The sequence below is a fragment of the Salvia splendens genome, chromosome 16 (assembly GCF_004379255.2).
Source record: "Salvia splendens isolate huo1 chromosome 16, SspV2, whole genome shotgun sequence".
NCBI classification, from domain to species: Eukaryota; Viridiplantae; Streptophyta; class Magnoliopsida; order Lamiales; family Lamiaceae; genus Salvia; species Salvia splendens.
The window spans coordinates 17,655,454-17,672,487 of NC_056047.1; the positions used below are offsets into that span (position 1 = coordinate 17,655,454).

The 17,034-nt window shown below is 30.9% G+C and overlaps 1 protein-coding gene and 1 long non-coding RNA gene across 4 annotated transcripts; one reads left to right on the forward strand and one right to left on the reverse strand.

Annotated features, from left to right (window-relative positions):
• The first annotated feature begins 5,289 nt into the window (after positions 1–5,289).
• On the forward strand, positions 5,290–8,484 carry LOC121771348. 3 transcript variants are annotated; one of them, XR_006044003.1, is made up of 4 exons: positions 5,290–6,937; positions 7,018–7,173; positions 7,319–7,521; positions 8,354–8,484. It is a non-coding gene; the product is annotated as an uncharacterized LOC121771348 (long non-coding RNA). The 3 variants fall into 3 exon arrangements; XR_006044002.1 differs by lacking the exon at positions 8,354–8,484 and having other exon boundaries at positions 5,290–5,897; positions 6,853–6,937; positions 7,319–7,652; XR_006044001.1 differs by lacking the exon at positions 8,354–8,484 and having other exon boundaries at positions 7,319–7,652.
• LOC121771347 (bZIP transcription factor TGA10-like) lies at positions 8,380–12,723 on the reverse strand. The gene is made up of 11 exons (XM_042168130.1): positions 12,315–12,723; positions 12,155–12,240; positions 11,708–11,787; positions 11,525–11,605; positions 11,295–11,363; positions 11,140–11,199; positions 10,992–11,069; positions 10,839–10,908; positions 10,130–10,401; positions 9,742–9,981; positions 8,380–8,529 (listed from the first exon to the last, which is right to left on the reverse strand). The coding sequence occupies exons 1-11, from the start codon at positions 12,488–12,490 to the stop codon at positions 8,380–8,382; spliced, it is 1,362 nt and encodes a 453-aa protein (XP_042024064.1). The 5' UTR covers positions 12,491–12,723.
• Positions 12,724–17,034: the final 4,311 nt, after the last annotated feature.

The window sequence follows — 17,034 nt, forward strand, 5'->3', positions numbered from 1 at the left end:
TTTTGTGAGTAAAAAAGGCATAATGTAGAGAATATTCTTTTAAGTGTAAGTTTAGTGTTAATTGTTGGAATAAAATCATATTTAACGTGACATTTATACTAAAATGAGTTTGAGTTTAGTGTAAATGGTTAGAGATATTCTTAGATTTGAAAGTTGGTGATATATTTATTTACTTCAGTTTAATTCATTTTCAAGGATTCTCTTTTCGTTAATCTTTTTTTTTACTTGAGGAAGGAAGGGGACGAATAGACATACACAAACCGAACCGGCCTGGCGGTTAACTGCCGGTTCGGGCCCACCGGTTCATGAACCGGAACCGGCAGTTTGAACCGTCCGGAGGGTTGCCGGTTAACACGGGCCGGTTCAGGGTCGGCGAATTGTGAACCGTGAACCGGCGGTTCGACGGTTTGAACCGCTGGTTCGGCCGAATTTTAAAAAAAAATTATTTATAAAAATTGATTTTTATATTAAAAATCAATTTTTACAAACAATTGAATACAAGAAATTCATAATAGCCCAAATATATTTGATGGGCTTGCGAATTTATGAAACCATTCTTGGTTATTTCTCTTTTATAGAAACATCCTTGAATATTTTATGTTCCACTTTCGATGTGGGACAAAATCATTCTTGGTTGTTTCTCTTTGATAGAGACATCCTTGAATGTTTTATGTTCCACTTTCGATGTGGGACAAACTCATTCTTGGTTGTTTCTCTTTTATAGAGACATCCTTGAATGTTTTATGTTCCACTTTCGATGTGGGACAAACTCATTCTTGGTTGTTTCTATTTTATAGAGACATCCTTAAATGTTTTATGTTCCACTTTCGATGTGGGACAAAATATGTTGAAGTACTTTCTTTTATAACTACATGTTTAGAGCATTCATTCATCTTTTTCCAATGTGTGATATAAAACTTTCTTTTGTCTTCTACTTTTCTTCATGTTTTGTATGATATATATAAACAAAATTATTATTCAAATATATTCTTGATTGATAAAAATAAAGAATTATTGAGAAATATGATTTGTATATAGAAAATATTTATTTGTATAATAATTATTGTTAGGTTTATACAATTTGCATAAGAATTATTCTTTCAATGTGTATAATATTATTTATTAGTTAACATATACATAAATTTATAAACATAAGCAAATCATTAATGATAAATAACTAATGAATAATAGTTTATGTAATATGTCCTATTAAGTATTGATATTTTTTAAGTATTGATACTAATACTGGACATAATAGTTTATGTCCAATATTATTTATGTATTTATAAACTATTATGTCCAATATTATTCTATAATAAATTTATGTATTTATGATCAAAGCAAATTATTCTATTTCATTAGTTATTTATGTATATATTTATAAAATATCAATACTTAATATTGGACATAATAGTTTATGTAATAATAACAAATAATATTACATAAACTATTATTCATTAGTTATTTATCATTAATGATTTGCTTATATTTATAAATTTATGTATATGTTAACTAATAAATAATATTATACACATTAAAAAAATAATTCTTATACAAATTGTATAAACCTAACCATAATTATCATACAAATAAATATTTTCTATATACAAATCATATTTCTCAATAATTCATTATTTTTATCAATCAAGAATATATTTGAATAATAATTTTGTTTATATATATCATACAAAACATGAAGAAAAATAGAAGACAAAAGAAAGTTTTGTATCCCACATTGGAAAAAGATGAATGAATGCTCTAAACATGTAGTTATAAAAGAAAATACTTCAACATATTTTGTCCTACATCAAAAGTCAAACATAAAACATTCAAGGAAGTCTTTATAAAAGAGAAACATCCAAGAATGATTTTGTCCCACATCGAAAGTGAAACATAAAACATTCAAGGATGTCTCTATAAAAAAGAAACAACCAAGAATGATTTTGTCCCACATCGAGAGTGGAACATAAAACATTCAAGGATGTTTCTATAAAAGAGAAACAACCAAGAATGATTTTGTCCCACATCGAAAGTGGAACATAAAACACTCAAGGATGTCTCTATAAAAGAGAAACAACCAAGAATGAGTTTGTCCCACATCGAAAGTGGAACATAAAACATTCAAGGATGTCTCTATAAAAGATAAACAACAAAGAATGAGTTTGTCCCACATCGAAAGTGGAACATAAAACATTCAAGGATGTCTCTATAAAAGTGAAACAACCAAGAATGATTTTGTCCCACATCGAAAGTGGAACATAAAACATTCAAGGATGTCTCTATAAAAGAGAAACAACCAAGAATAAGTTTGTCCCACATCGAAAGTGGAACATAAAACATTCAAGGATGTCTCTATAAAAGAGAAACAACCAAGAATGGTTTCTCAAATTCACAAGCCTATCAAATATATATGGGCTATTACGAATTTCTTGTATTCATTTGTAAAAATTAATTTTAAATATAAAAATCAATTTTTATAAATAAAAAATATATTTTTTAAAATTTCGGTTAAACCGCCGGTTCATGAACCGGAACAGGCGGTTCAGGCAAAAAACCGACGGTTTTGAACCGCCTGGTGAACCGGCGGTTTTTTGAACCGGAACCGGAACCGCCGGGAGGTAGGCGGGCCGGTTCAAGTTCAAGCATTTCCTGAACCGTGAACCGCCGGTTCATGAACCGGAACCTGCGGTTCGTGACCCTTGTGCATGCCTAGGGACGAATAAGCGAATCTTTTTTTTTTACTTGAGGACGGAAGGGGACGAATTAGCGAATTTTTTAAAGAAAAATGATTTAGAGACATAATAGCAATGCCATAATGAGGGTTAAATAGTAATTATGGATTTTATTTATTTTTTAATTTAATTTATTTTATGTATATATACTATACTACCCTTACATTAAATTGTGTATTAATGATATCTATTTATTGACATTGCTCTCACTTAGACTCTAACTTAGGCATACCCTTTTTTTTGGCATCCAGTTTACGATGAACAATTTTTTTTTATCTCCCCCTTTTATTGCATTCATTAAGTATTTTAATTTTATTTTATTTTATACATTTGATGTACATTAGTTTATAAATAGATAATGCTACTTATTAGTAACAAACAAATAATGATGAATTTCTTATCAAACTCTAGTCTTTACAAATTTAAATTTTATATAATTAGCTATAAGAAGTATTAAAAATTTGTTATTTAATTTTAATAAAATGTATAATAACTAATTGTAAGATTTATCACGTATGGCAAAAAGATTACATTGTAAGTGAATTATAATTTTTAATATTGATAAACTTAACATCTAATAATGATATATATTAGATGGATTTTCTTATAAAACTAGTCTTTATAAATTCTAATTTGAATAATTTATTAAAAAAATAAATTAAATATATGAAGTATTAGAAATTCGTTATCAAATTTAATTTTAATTAAAATGTTGGAGTAGTAAATAATACTATAATATCTATAACATATGACAAAAAAATACTTTATTTGTAATGTTCAATAGCGATAAACTAATTCATTCTGACACTTTTAATCCACAAGATTTTTTTATGTTGAATTCAATATATCATGCAGCAAATTGTACTCACGATATAATAAACTGAGCTAAAAACTCTTATATTTTATTAAAAAAGAGAAAAACACAAATTATATAGCTATAAAATATTAAATAATCACATGTTCCAAACTCATCTATTTTATATTTTAGTTTATATATTAAATATTTTCTCATATGCTTTATAAAATATTAGAGTTCTTAGTTCAATTCATTATGGTGAAATAAATTAAAATTTGATATAAGTATGATATATTGGTATAAATTAAGTTTGTGATTTTGATTTTAAGAATTTCATAGATTTTATGTAATTCTTTACAATCCCAAATTTAATTTCATTTAATTCTTCAATTTTGAAACGCTATGGTCATATCTTAATAAAAAAAATATAATCATATGTTATTAACTCATTTATTATCTACTATTTTTTTAAATTAAAAATTTGATTATTATCACCATAATGTTCAATTTCAAAGTCATACATATTATAAAATTAAAATAGGTACTTATTTTATAGCACAATTAAGAAAACAAGTCATATTATGTAAAACTAACAATATTATAATTACAAAATAAACAATAAAATACAAAATACGGAGTATATCTTATATCTAAAAATGAATATACCGTGACAAATTGAACTTTCAAACACATACCAACAAATTAAAACCACTAAATAACATAAAAATTAAAATACAAACTAACTATTGGTATATAAAAAGTATAAAAAATAGAAAGAAAATCAAACTTATACAAAGCACATTACGAATATAATTAAGATATAAAAATAATATAGTAATAAAATATACTAGCTTCCTAATACTACTACTTAAGAAAATATAAAAACCTGCCTAATATTTGTAAAAATAAAGTCTAATCTAATGCACAAATGAAAACGGAACATTACAATTTAGCTAAAATCAATACGGATATATATCTAATTTGAGTTGGTATGTATAATTCAATTAGGGTATATTAGTCCATATTTGAATTAATCTTATGTCAAAGAGACATAGAGGTATTATGGCATAGAGACATTATGTCTCTAAATCACTACCCTTTTTTAAATGCCAAATTTATTAAGTATTTTGAATTGCTAGTACTAATTTTAACGTAATTTCCTTTTCTATACTTCTTCTCTAATTAATAGGTTTAGAGTTTGAGTAATCACACTCACTTTAATAAATATAGAATTAATTGATCCTCTTAAAAATAGGTAATGATAAAATCTATTACCACAACTTTTATTGATCTATCAATTATATTTTCATATTTGAAATCCAAAAATTTATTTTGCAATTTTAGCGATTATATCATTTTTGTTACGACCTTTAAAACCTATAAACTTTTATTAGTAGATATCTTTTCAATTGTACTCCAACTTGAATAGAATTTCGAATGGTTTAGGTCATGATATTTCAGTAAAATAAAATGGATCCAAGAGCTAACCCATTATTTATCAGGAAACATTTGATTTATCAACTTGAAAAGAATTTCGAATGGCTTAAGTCATGATATTTCCCTAAAATAAAATGGATCCAAGAGCTAAACCAATTTATTAATATTTAGTAATTTATAATAAATTAATACTAATTATTCCGAAATAATTTAAAAAATATTAAAAATTTAAACATCTACAGATTTTAAAAAAAAATCATTTTTTAATTAAATACTTGTATAATTATTTTGATTCAAGCTCAAAATCAGTTTCCCTCTCTCGATTGCGCATAAATCCCCTTTTCATCGGAATTGTTGTTTCATATCTAACTTAGTCCTTTTACCACTATACAGAATCGTCTCTCTCTCTCTCTCTCTCGTTGCAGCTTGCAGCAATATGATATTGTTGTGCTGGAAATTGGAAAGTTTAGCTCGCTAGATCTGAATTTCAACTTCTTGTAATTGTTATTATATAGAACCCCTTCCCATTTGGTATTCTTGTACCAATTAGATCCCTTTTGATGTGGGATTCTCTCATACATCCCAAAATCGACGGAAAAATCTAGTCTTTCTTGATTCTTGAGGTGCTGTCCTGAAAAAAAGGAAATGGTAGCTGCTAATATGGGCACACTGTAGTATGTGGTGGATCATGTGTATGGTGCATTACTGCACAGAACAAGGATTAGCCCTCCATTTTTCTCGAGGGGATGGGGCGGCACCAAGCTTGAGCTCTTGGAGAGGATGATAGATCTAATGTTTCCTGAGAAAGAAGGTCAGAATTGGCCTCCTGCTTTGGGTGGGATTATAAGACTGCTTGTTTGAGAGAAGGGGTGTTTATTTAAGATGCATTGCCTCCCGAGAGCTAAGGATGGCATGTGTTGTTCATCTTGCTGGTATTTTCATTTCTTTGCATTGGGATGCTGTGATGTGTTGTGGAAACTTATTGGATTTTGGAATTGGTTTGTTTTGAGTATTGTGTTGCTAGTCCTGCCTTCTCTCTCTGTGTGTTGAGTAATGGTTATTGTCTTTACCTAGAACCTAGTGTGTGTGTATTTGGCTTGGAAATTGTCACTAGACGAAGCCTTTGAATCAGACGATGGTGTTGGATTTAGAGCTGTGTCATAGTTCATTAAGGGGGCGTTTATTTTTTAGGATTAGTCTTTGATAGACTGCAGTAGGTCAATCCATTGTTTATGAAGGTGGATTGGAACTTTGGGATATTCCAAGGCCTTTGATCATTTGAGCTAATTTTGCTTATTGATTTGGAAATGGTTGTGTGTTTGAGTATTGGTGATTTCTTTACCAGTGGAAACCTCTGAATTGAATGATGGAGCTGGACTTAAAATTAAGTCATACTTGATTAAGTGTATGCAGCTATTGAAGGGTCGTTGGTGGTGATTGTCTTGACGAAGATGTTAATAAGATTTGCAAAGGGAACTAAGTGGTCGTAGCCTTGGTTATGAGTGTGTCCACAACTTGGTATGCTGACATTTGCATATGTGTAGGTGATCTCAAATATTGAAACACAAGAGAAGGTTATAGAGTTGAGATTTTTTCTTTTCTTCGCTTCTATTTTCAGCGCAACTAATTAACTTGTGTGAACATTGATATATGCAATTGGTCTGATTGTGATAGAAAGAATGAGGGGGCATTTACTCTGAGCAGTAAGATGGTTAGATAAAGCCATCCAAACTAATCTACGGCTTAATACAACGGATTGATTGATTTTGATCTCATTTGACCATCCGATCATTTAATCTTATGTTTTATCAATCTATCCAAAGATTATATGGATTGGATACATTGGAACTATGACGATAATGTGAGGCATATGTCCTTTCATTTCAGGGACAGGAGACCATTCGTTTGAGCGGAGGTTACGTCTTGGTTGGCCACTGCTGAAGAAAAACATAGCAACTATGGTGCTTGAGAGGTGAAGTCGAACTGTCATTTTACCCAAATCCACAGGTTTTCATCAGATTATTGAGTTTTATTGAAGCAATGCATTTACAGACCTTTTCTATGGAAGAAGGCACCCTTTGCAGCAGTATGGTACAAAGCTGTTGTATGTTAGTGATTTGCTCCTATTAGGAAGAGCCACCGTCGAAGAGGCTTGTAGCCTTCTGCATTGGTTAGACTACGAAGCTGGTTTTGGTAGGCTTAGTATGAGTAAGACACGTGGCTCATTTTCTTAGCTCTTGAAAGAATTTTAAAGCATGGAGGATATTTTGATTGACTTGTTTTTGTCAGTTGTGAATTTTGCTCTCGTATCTGCGAATATAGGTTGAGCTAAACGGTAGGCTATTAATTGCAGGACGATGGGTATATCCCGAAACACTCTGTGTTGGAGCTTCAGAAGGCATGGCCAGGGTCTGAAGTAAGGTGGGTTTCTGGCGGCCACGTCTGGTCTTTCCTTCTCCACAATGGGGAATTCCGTAGAGCCATTGTGGACGGACTTGCTAGACTGCAACGGAAGGAATCTCCTTCATGATACTGTACACGCGATTAGGATAATCGGTAAGTCTTGTTCGACCCTGACTCACATTTGTACTACAACTCAAATGTTGGTTAATCTTTTCAGTCTGATTTGTGTTGTTAACGGATAATACCTTGTTGAGAAACTCAATAAAATTGTGAAATTAGTGAAATGTGTTTGTCCATTTTGCCATATGATATGAAAATCTACTCATTTTAAGAGATATTGAATGAGAAAATTTGGGTGTCAATCTTTTTGTTTCATTGGCAATAAGCATAAATTTTGAAGGCCGCATGGTGGATTCTACACCGTGACCTTTGGTCCAGGCATTAACCACTCTACCATTAGGCCAACACACGCACAGAAGACGTGGTCTACCATTGTTGCTATGAAAGAGAGAGTGGTTGTAAAAGAAGAAAGAAACAAATAAAATGCAACAAATGCAGTTGAACTAGTCTATCTACACCAACCTCACAACTAAGAATTTTCCACAAATCAAAATTTTCTACTTATATATATGTATTTATTGTGTGGTTGTATCAGTAAAATCAAATTATTCAAAAACAATCAAGGTCTCTTTGACTACTTATATTGTAACTCCCCCATATCATGCACCCTGCCTACTAATGATAAAGATTTTACATAAAAATTAAAATAAAAATTGGTCGTAATTATATTCCATTTTTTCAGTATTCAAAATTCCTTTCCTCTTTCTCTTCTTTAAATCACCATTTTCGTTAATAGGCATGTAATTAATATTTCAACTACATCTTTATAAAAGATCGAACAAAATTGTCAAGCAAAAACTAAAATAGAGAAAGTTTGAACTACTTCTATATATATTTATGTCTTAACTAAACTAGGGCTTTTCAGGACACTGCATTTCTCCGGTGCCGGCTTCAGTCATGGCGGGGGCGGGTGAGCCAGAGGGAGCTGAGGGCGCGGAGGCGGTGGAAGTATTCTCCGATGGCCAGAAAGCACCGCGCTGCTTGGCGGGTCGTCAGAAGTTGCTGCAGTCGGTGAAGGGTTTGCTGCCTCAAGCTATCAGCCTATATTATTTCAACATTTTTTTTAAAAATTAATTATATTTATAAAAAAACAAAAAACAAAAACAAGCACAGTTACAAAATTAAAACAACAACAGCAATAATAGTAATTACCATTATTATTGATGAGTGCTACTAAAGCATGAATGTTGACTAATAAAACTTTTAGGTAGCATTAAAACATGGAACATTTGATTAATATGCACATAAAAGGTTGTTCTTGATTGATTTGATCATTTGATGTCTAGAGACAAGGAATAGTACTTGTGTTTGGTGTATGACTAGATATATACTAATATTTGGAAGGGTGTAGTGTAATTTTTTTCTTATTTTATTTCTTGGCATGCTTCTATTAAGATTGTTGACTAGAAATTGTATACAAGAGGAAAAGTATTATTGGACTCAACTAACTAAACACTATTTTATCACCGCTAACGCGTGTAAAAACATGCAGAGGCGTAACCTTTTGTAAACTTTATTCAACTAATTCAGTTATTTTAAATATACAATACATTAATAAAAAGAGGACTCACATGCTCACGATTAAAAGCTAGTAATTTCCACTAAATATCAAGAAATTAACGCATATGCAACGAAAATTTAATGTGTATTATATATGTATATAAAAGGTTGATTGCTAGAAAATCATTTTATGTATACGCATGCTCATTTATCCATCAAGAAAAGTAGTTAACTCCCATACTATAAAGCAATCAAATCTAAAAAAATGAAGATCAAAGAACTTATGGTGGATGGTCTTTTTCATGGTATTTCCAAGTCAAAGAGTTATGACAGTGACATCATGAAAAATATGGCCTCATATTTATCTTTATATAATAGTATTTGTAGAGCACTATATTGAATTTCTCTCCCTAAGAATCTTGGGTTAATTAGCATATGATCATTTAAAGCACAAACACATTCTTTCCGTCCCTAAAAAAAAGTTCATTTTTTTTGCTATTTTGGTCTGTCTCTTATAATTAGTCCACTTTTATTTCTAACAAAGGCGGATCCTATTTTTCACTAATAACATTCGAATCACTTCCATTCGATCCCTCTCATTCTTTATCAATTTCGCATTAAACTTATACTGTTGTGAATTTCTTTATTTTTATGGTTCATTGATAACCTAACTAAGCCACACATTGATAAACAACATTTCAAGAAACAAGAACAGTAAAAAGCATACAAATTGATCATCAATTAATTAGGTACCTGTCTAACAAAGCCTTCGAGAGTTGAGAGCTTGTTAATGGCGACAGACATTTGCGCCATGAATGTGTTCATGTTTGGTGGAAGAGTTAGAGTGTCGCAAACTATGGTTTCCGTGAGAGATTGGTTCAATGACTCAAGCCCTTGAGAGAGAGCTTCCTCTGCTTCCTGCGTCGACTGCTGCAGCCCGTAAATCCCCACCATTTGCTGCTCCGTCAACGGCTCCACCTGATTCATTATTATCTACACACACACAGAATTCAATTTCATCACAAAAACTTCAATTCCACATTTCAATTTAGGTTTCTCGTTTTTTTTAAATTAGGGTTTTTTTTTATAAAAATTAGGGTATCTTTGAAATTAGGGTTTTTACTTACGTAAGCAAACGAACCTTAATGAGCTCCGACGGCCGGACGCCGCCCATCCACAAGAAGCAGCGCTCGGCCGGGGTCCGCCACATACCGGAGAAGATGTGGAAGACGTCGGACTTGACAGCCACGCTCTTGAGGCCGATCATCTGGTCGTAGTGGGCCAACGAGTTGTCGACCAGGATCTGGAGCTCGCTCTCTGGCCGGTGCTCGTGAACCGCACTCCTCAGCTCCACCATCAGGTGGTGGTGCTCCTCCAGCCACCGAGCGTACTCCATGTCGAACAACGCCGCATCTTGGAACTCGCAAAATTAAATCAATTAATTAAATACTCCCTCCGTTTCACCATAGTTTTGGCGAAACTTTTCGGCATGGGGTTTAAGAAAGGGATGTTGAGTGTGTTGAATAAATAGATAAAATAAGTAAGAGAGAGAGAAAGGTGGAGAGAATAAAGTAGAAAGTGAATAAAGTAGAGAGAAAAAAGTAAGAGAGGGTAAAGTAAGAAAAAGAAAATAATTACTATATATGGAAATGACTCAACTATGAAGAAACTTCCCGAAATGGAAAAATGACTCAACTATGAAGAAACGGATGGAGTAATTAATAACTAAATTAGCTTAGAGATTCACGCCCGCCGCGACTTTTTTTAGTCATGCTGTCGTCACTCTACCAACTAGGCCACATGCGTGGTACGTTTTTCGTCTTTCTTTTTTATTGAGAAAAAGTTTGTACCTGAAGATATGTTGGTACAAGGAAGGCCTTGCTCTCCACCTGCGTTAGCATTTCCTCCCAAAAACACTCCCTAAAGGAAGAAACATAGTATAAACTTTTTTAGTTATGGAATTGAGATTAAATTAATGGAGATTAAATTAAATATGACTATACTTGTGATCTTGCTCTTTGAATGTCATGTTCTAATTGAGTAAGCTTCATTCTGCTTGACTCTAATTGCTGAACATAAGCCTACATCAATTAACATAGATTATAGAAATTATTAATATTGTATAGATCAATTAATCAAATTAAAACTTGCCTTTTTCCTAAGCCTGCTTTTCCTGGCTGCTTCTCTATTCTGTGCAAGCCTCCTCAGAGTCTGCATACATGTATTAGTAGAATTAGGAAAAATAGAATTGAAAAAACACAAAGATAATTATTCAATTCGTGAAAAAATAAAATAAATTGAAAAACCTTTGGATCAGATGTTTTTGGACCATCTTGCTCTGAGCTAGAGGTATGCCCTTTGCGATTTCCCTCACGCTGCAATTAAGTGATTTTATAAATCAATAAAGGAATTAATTAACTAATCCAAGTACAAAATCTTAGTTGCATGAATCTCATCAATTAATTAATGGGATATCATTGGATTTGTTACAAATGGACATTTGTTTATTACTATTGCAATAATTTAATATCCTAACCTTAACTACTTTGGCCGGTTCTTGAACATAATTTCTGTGATTAGATGGCTCAGATGATTTCTTCGAACCACTGCTTATTCCCTACCAAAAACACAAAATTAATTTAATTCAACAAACCCACCATCATAATTTAACAAGAAAATGAAATCAATAAAATAGTTTTTTTTTTTGAAGTTTGATTACCTTGATGATTGATGGTTTTGGTGATGGCTCTACATGCATGGGCTCAGAGGGGAAAATATTGAGAGTGTGTGGCCTCATCTCTGCAGAAATTCAGACACAAATTTAATCGAATTTTAATTTTCTCAATTAAATTAATTACAATAAGGTAATAAAATTTTATTCAAAAAGAGGTCAAACAAATTAAATTCGTACATGGCTAAGTTAACATCAAATTCACATTTCAGAAGTTTGTTACATGTCTGTCCAAATTTTGAGAAAACAAGAATCCTTAAAAAAAGAGAACATATTCTTTTTTTTCACTACTAAAAATGAAAAATCTTTTTGAGGATCTGGTCAAAGAGAGTACAAATTCTAACTTACTTCTCTCAAGAAAGATGAAGAAAAATTTGTAAATTTTTTTTAAAAAAAATTATAAGTATAGAGTTAAAGGTATATATAAATGTTTACGTCGTTGGTCTTGATCTTGTCCATCGAGGTAGAGAAATAGAGCTTGATCTAAGTCTCCTAAGTCGTAAGCGCCGGATTCTTTGCTTCTGTTGAAACAATCATACTTAATTAACAAACAAAATTGAAGTTGAAGAAAAAAAGGGAGGCGAAAATTGCTTACATATTGAAGGGCGTGGATGATGAGGATGATTGCATCATCCCGAACGAGAACATGTGATTATTATTTTGATTTTGATGATGATTGATTTGATCATCGTGTTGCATCTGATGATGTTGAGCTATTTGTGTAGAGTGATGATGCTCGTTGTTGTTGGTGCTGACCTTGTTTGAAGCCATGAGAGAGAGCCAGATGAGAACCTAGAATCTTGATATCATTTTAAGTGGCTTTATAGAGAAATTTGAGATCAACATAGTATAGAAAGAGAGAGGGGTTGAGGCGGTTATGGAGTAATTGAAGGAGATGGGATGACACAAAGAAATGGAGAGAAGAATTGAATGCAAAAGAGGGAAAAGACAAACCCTATTTTAAGCTCTCTTGAAAAATAAGAAGACTTTCTCTACCCAAATTCAACTATATCACACAATTATCTTTAATTTCTCCCTCTCTAAAAAAATTGGTTTTAAGTTTATTTATATATTGGGTGAGTGAGTTTGGAGATAAACAAGTCCGAGAAGCACAAGCAACATTTGGTGTGGTTTGCTAACGTAACACGATGATCTATATTACTAATAGTTTTTAAATAATTTCATATTGTTGTGCTAATTATATAATGCATATTAAGTCTATTAAATGTCTTATGGTCAATTTTCCCTTGATTACGTATTAAATATAAAATATTAATAATATTGCTCTCCAAATTAAATGAACTGCTTATATGGAGCCTTAAAGGCCTAATTAATCTTTTTCTACTACTTATAATATTTTTATATAATAAAATTTTATACAGCAAATAAAGAGATAATTTGCTTTATGCTGCAATTAATTTTTTGTTTCCGAAATTTAATAAATGGCATAAAAATATAAAACTTCATATTTTTTTAATTTTTAGTACGTGACCTCAATGGGGTAAATATTTTTTTTGAATAAATAGTTCAATTCGTCAATCAACTGCTGTAGACAAATTCTGATGTGATTTTAATTGATATATAGATTCATCAATTTTGGGAACGATAATCATTACATCAAAATTTATAATGATCAAAAGATTATAGAAATGCAATTTTATTTAATTACAATGTCTTATGTATGTGTACTTCGGGTTATTTATTTCGTATCGCAAACAATTCCATTACCAAAATGACAAGACATGCAACTAATTAAATCATTTGTTTGTGGAAACTTCGGAACGGAAATTAAATAGTTATGTGAGTTTCTATTTTAAAATTTGGATTTATTTACAACGATAGTAAACTTCACAAATTAACATTTAACTAATTATCACATAAAATTACCGAACATCAATGAGTGCCAAAGATTTTTTAGCAAAGTTCGTGATCGCTAAATTTATTAGCACCATGATGTGGCGCATTGGTCTCACGAGCAAATTTGTTTATGCAAAATATTTTGGTAGGAAAAATTATGCCAAAACTTTTTAATATTTTGGTCTTGATAGATGGAATTATTTTTCAATTGAGCACCAATTTGTAAGCACAAAAATAACATTTGCTTTTTAGTAATAGCATGTTTAAATTTTTAATATTCTCGCAACTTTTTTTTTTTGCTAATTGATGATAGGTACTATAATTTGCTTTTTTTTTCTTCTTTTATAGGTAGTAGTAGTATTTAGATATGTAAAAATCACAAATAAAAAGTACTGATATAAATATTAAATTGATTTCATACATGTAATGTATTTAAATTTTAACATAGGCTTTAATTATGTTGGAACAATTTGGATTAGGTAAATCATCAACCATCTTCCATTACAAATCAGTATTTATTTATTTTTATTAATTTTAATTATTTAAGGAAATTGCGCAGCTAATACTTCCCAACTACTCCAATACCATAGGCACTTTAATTATATTTTATCACAATAAATAGGACGATGGAAATTAGTAATCAATAACAGTTTCATTCTTTCTTTTATCACAATAAATAGGACGATGGAAATTAGTCATCATTGACTGAGTCATTGAGCACATTGGGTATAGAACACTGACGGACGCATAAATATTTATCGATAGAGGCTGGAATTTTAAAATTTTGTTTTTAAGAATAATTTTAAGTAATTTAGATAATTTATAGGGGCTTTTACATTATAATTTACATTAAATTAAAAAAATTGTAAAAATAATTAATAGAAAAAAAGTTTAAAAAAAAGAGAAATCATTGAGGGCTTAAGCCCCTCCCCTAATACACTTGGGTCCGCCCATGGTATAGAGCATATTAGCAAGCGTTCTCAATGGGCAAGCTGCCATTAATTATTTATGAACATCACACTACTTTTAACCATTTTTCTGTTTCATTCATTGCGGATTTCCACTATTTTCACACCAAAAGTCACATCCTATATATGCAAATATGCTTTGTTGCAGTATAAAAGTGATCGAAAACACGTGACACAAATCAACCTATCAGAAGGCCAAATTGAGCCTTATTGAACCTTGATAAGCTCAGTCGCTTGGTTATGTGGCACAGTTTGTACCCGCGTCATACGAGCAATGTTAGCCATTGTGGCTTGGAACAACATTCCTATTGAAATATTGGCCACTCGATGTGTGTTTCGTCCGTTTGTAGCCTAGACCGAGTTGGGCTATTACTAAAAATTTAAGAAACCACAAAATTTACCACAAGTGTGCATCTTTTTGTATGTATGTGATACTAAAAATAGCATCACCTAAATGTCATTGATTATAAGTAATTGTATGAAGTTGACTTCAAGAATTCATTCAGAGTCAGACTTCAGATAGGTCTTGCTTTTTTATAAAGCTAAGCTAATTGAAACAGTTATTTTATTATCAACGAATTAATACAGATTCATTGCATCAACCATACGTCTTAGATTAAACATGTTTTTACTCTCTAATTAGTTTGGATAGAGCTCTTTCAATGTTAGAGCTATGCCTATGAAATTATAAATATTAAACAAACATGATGCTATATCTGTATACTTTATGGTTGCACTTGTTCAACTATATCACCGGCTTAATTAAATACTTTATTAGTTAATTGAAGTTTGAGGATCTTTGTTAACCATTACCATAAAGTTATGTATGTGATCTACTTCAATGATTCTACCATATTTTTCACTTTTTAATAATGAGACTTCATTTATCATTTCCATCTTTTTTTTCTCAATGATTGCTAACCAAAACCTTAATCATAGGAGTACTAATATTTAGTTCTTGTTAAAACTTCCTCTAATTATATTTAAATATTTAATCTTCAAATGACTCTGAAAAAAGTCCTTATCTAGCTACACTAACATAAATTGACTAATAACATGGGAAAACTTTAGGATATTACTCATTTAAATCGTAAAATATGGTCAAATTCTAGCCAGTCTTATAAATTTTAAAACAAAATATCAAATTATAAAATTTTAATTGTACGTCCTCAATTTTTCGTCCAGTGTACAAGATGACATATTTTAGTGATCCTCAAAACGAGGTTATTTCATTAAAATAAGTAAAAAAATCCTTTATTTTTCTTTTTTATTTTCTTATTTTAACAAATAAAACGACGTCCATGTTTGTTACCAGCACCGAGATATGTCATGTTGTAAACAAATGAGAACATTAAGAAAAATTGAAACCATAATTAAATATTTCCTATGTCCCTAAACAATAGTCTCTTTTGCCATTTTAGTTTGTTCCACAAAATTAGACCAATTTTATTTTTGGCAACTTTTTCTCTCTAATGAGATTGGCTCATTTTCTACTAATAATACTCACTTATTCTTTTTTCTCTTTCTTACTTTACTAATTTTTCATTAAAACTTGGGTCGTTTTCAAAGTTCCTAGTTTTAGGAGATGAATGAAGTATTCTATTCTCAAGTACAAGTAATATATCAATGAAAAATAATCTCAACATATCAATAATCATCTAGAATATTGTAGCAAATTTTACCTACATTCAAAGAGACATCCTGCGAGTTATATAACGTAATAATAGGCAATAAATATGACCTAAACCATAGGCATATAGTAGTTGCTAAGAAATAAGAAAATTTAGCAATCAGATTCTCATAAAGTAATGATTTGTAAAGATCACATATGGCTCGCTACTTCTCCAAGAGTCGGTTCTTCCATCTTCGTATTCTACCTCCGAGCTTCTACAAAAAATCGCTATTCCCCTAAACTGGGAAATAAGATTATGCAAATTACTAACAAGTAAACTGAGACATGCTTTTAGTATCTACTCTAACATCAAATCTTATAGCACTAGCCAAAATTCCAACAAAAAAAATATACTAGTAACTAATTTATATAATGAAATATCAATTCGTATATATTCTCATTTCCTGCATTTATCTTTTCGAATCACGTTGGTATAAAATGGAAGAAGAGATAGAAAATTGGGGAAAGTGTGTAGATCTTAATTTGATGGATCTTGGCTTTTCTTCAAGAATTAGGAACCTTATTTAGACACATACCCAATCTCTTTTCATTTATGAATATTCTCAATGTTCTACTTAATTAATGTATACATTGCAAAGTACAAGTAGCCTTTTCAATATAAAAATGGAAATATATGGAAAATCGTCTCGATGGCTAGATTCTAAAATTAGTCACACATAAGTATTTAGTGATTTATGGCTAATCTCTGAAAAAAAAGACAATTTTTTTTATTGGAAAGCAATGGCCCAAATGGAATTATTCTTAAGGCTCACCTAAAATGGCCTAATAATTATATTTTTGGTTTTCCTAACATATAT

Bases quoted from the DNA above. Each gene is read 5' to 3' on its own strand.
- LOC121771347 (XM_042168130.1), bottom strand. From the start codon at position 12,490: ATGGCTTCAAACAAGGTCAGCACCAACAACAACGAGCATCATCACTCT. The intron at 11,070-11,139 runs GCAAGTTTTAAT...TAATTGATGTAG, and splicing joins AAAGCAGGCTTAGGAAAAAG to GCTTATGTTCAGCAATTAGA. The intron at 10,909-10,991 runs GTATAGTCATAT...TTCTTCCTTTAG, and splicing joins TTCAAAGAGCAAGATCACAA to GGAGTGTTTTTGGGAGGAAA.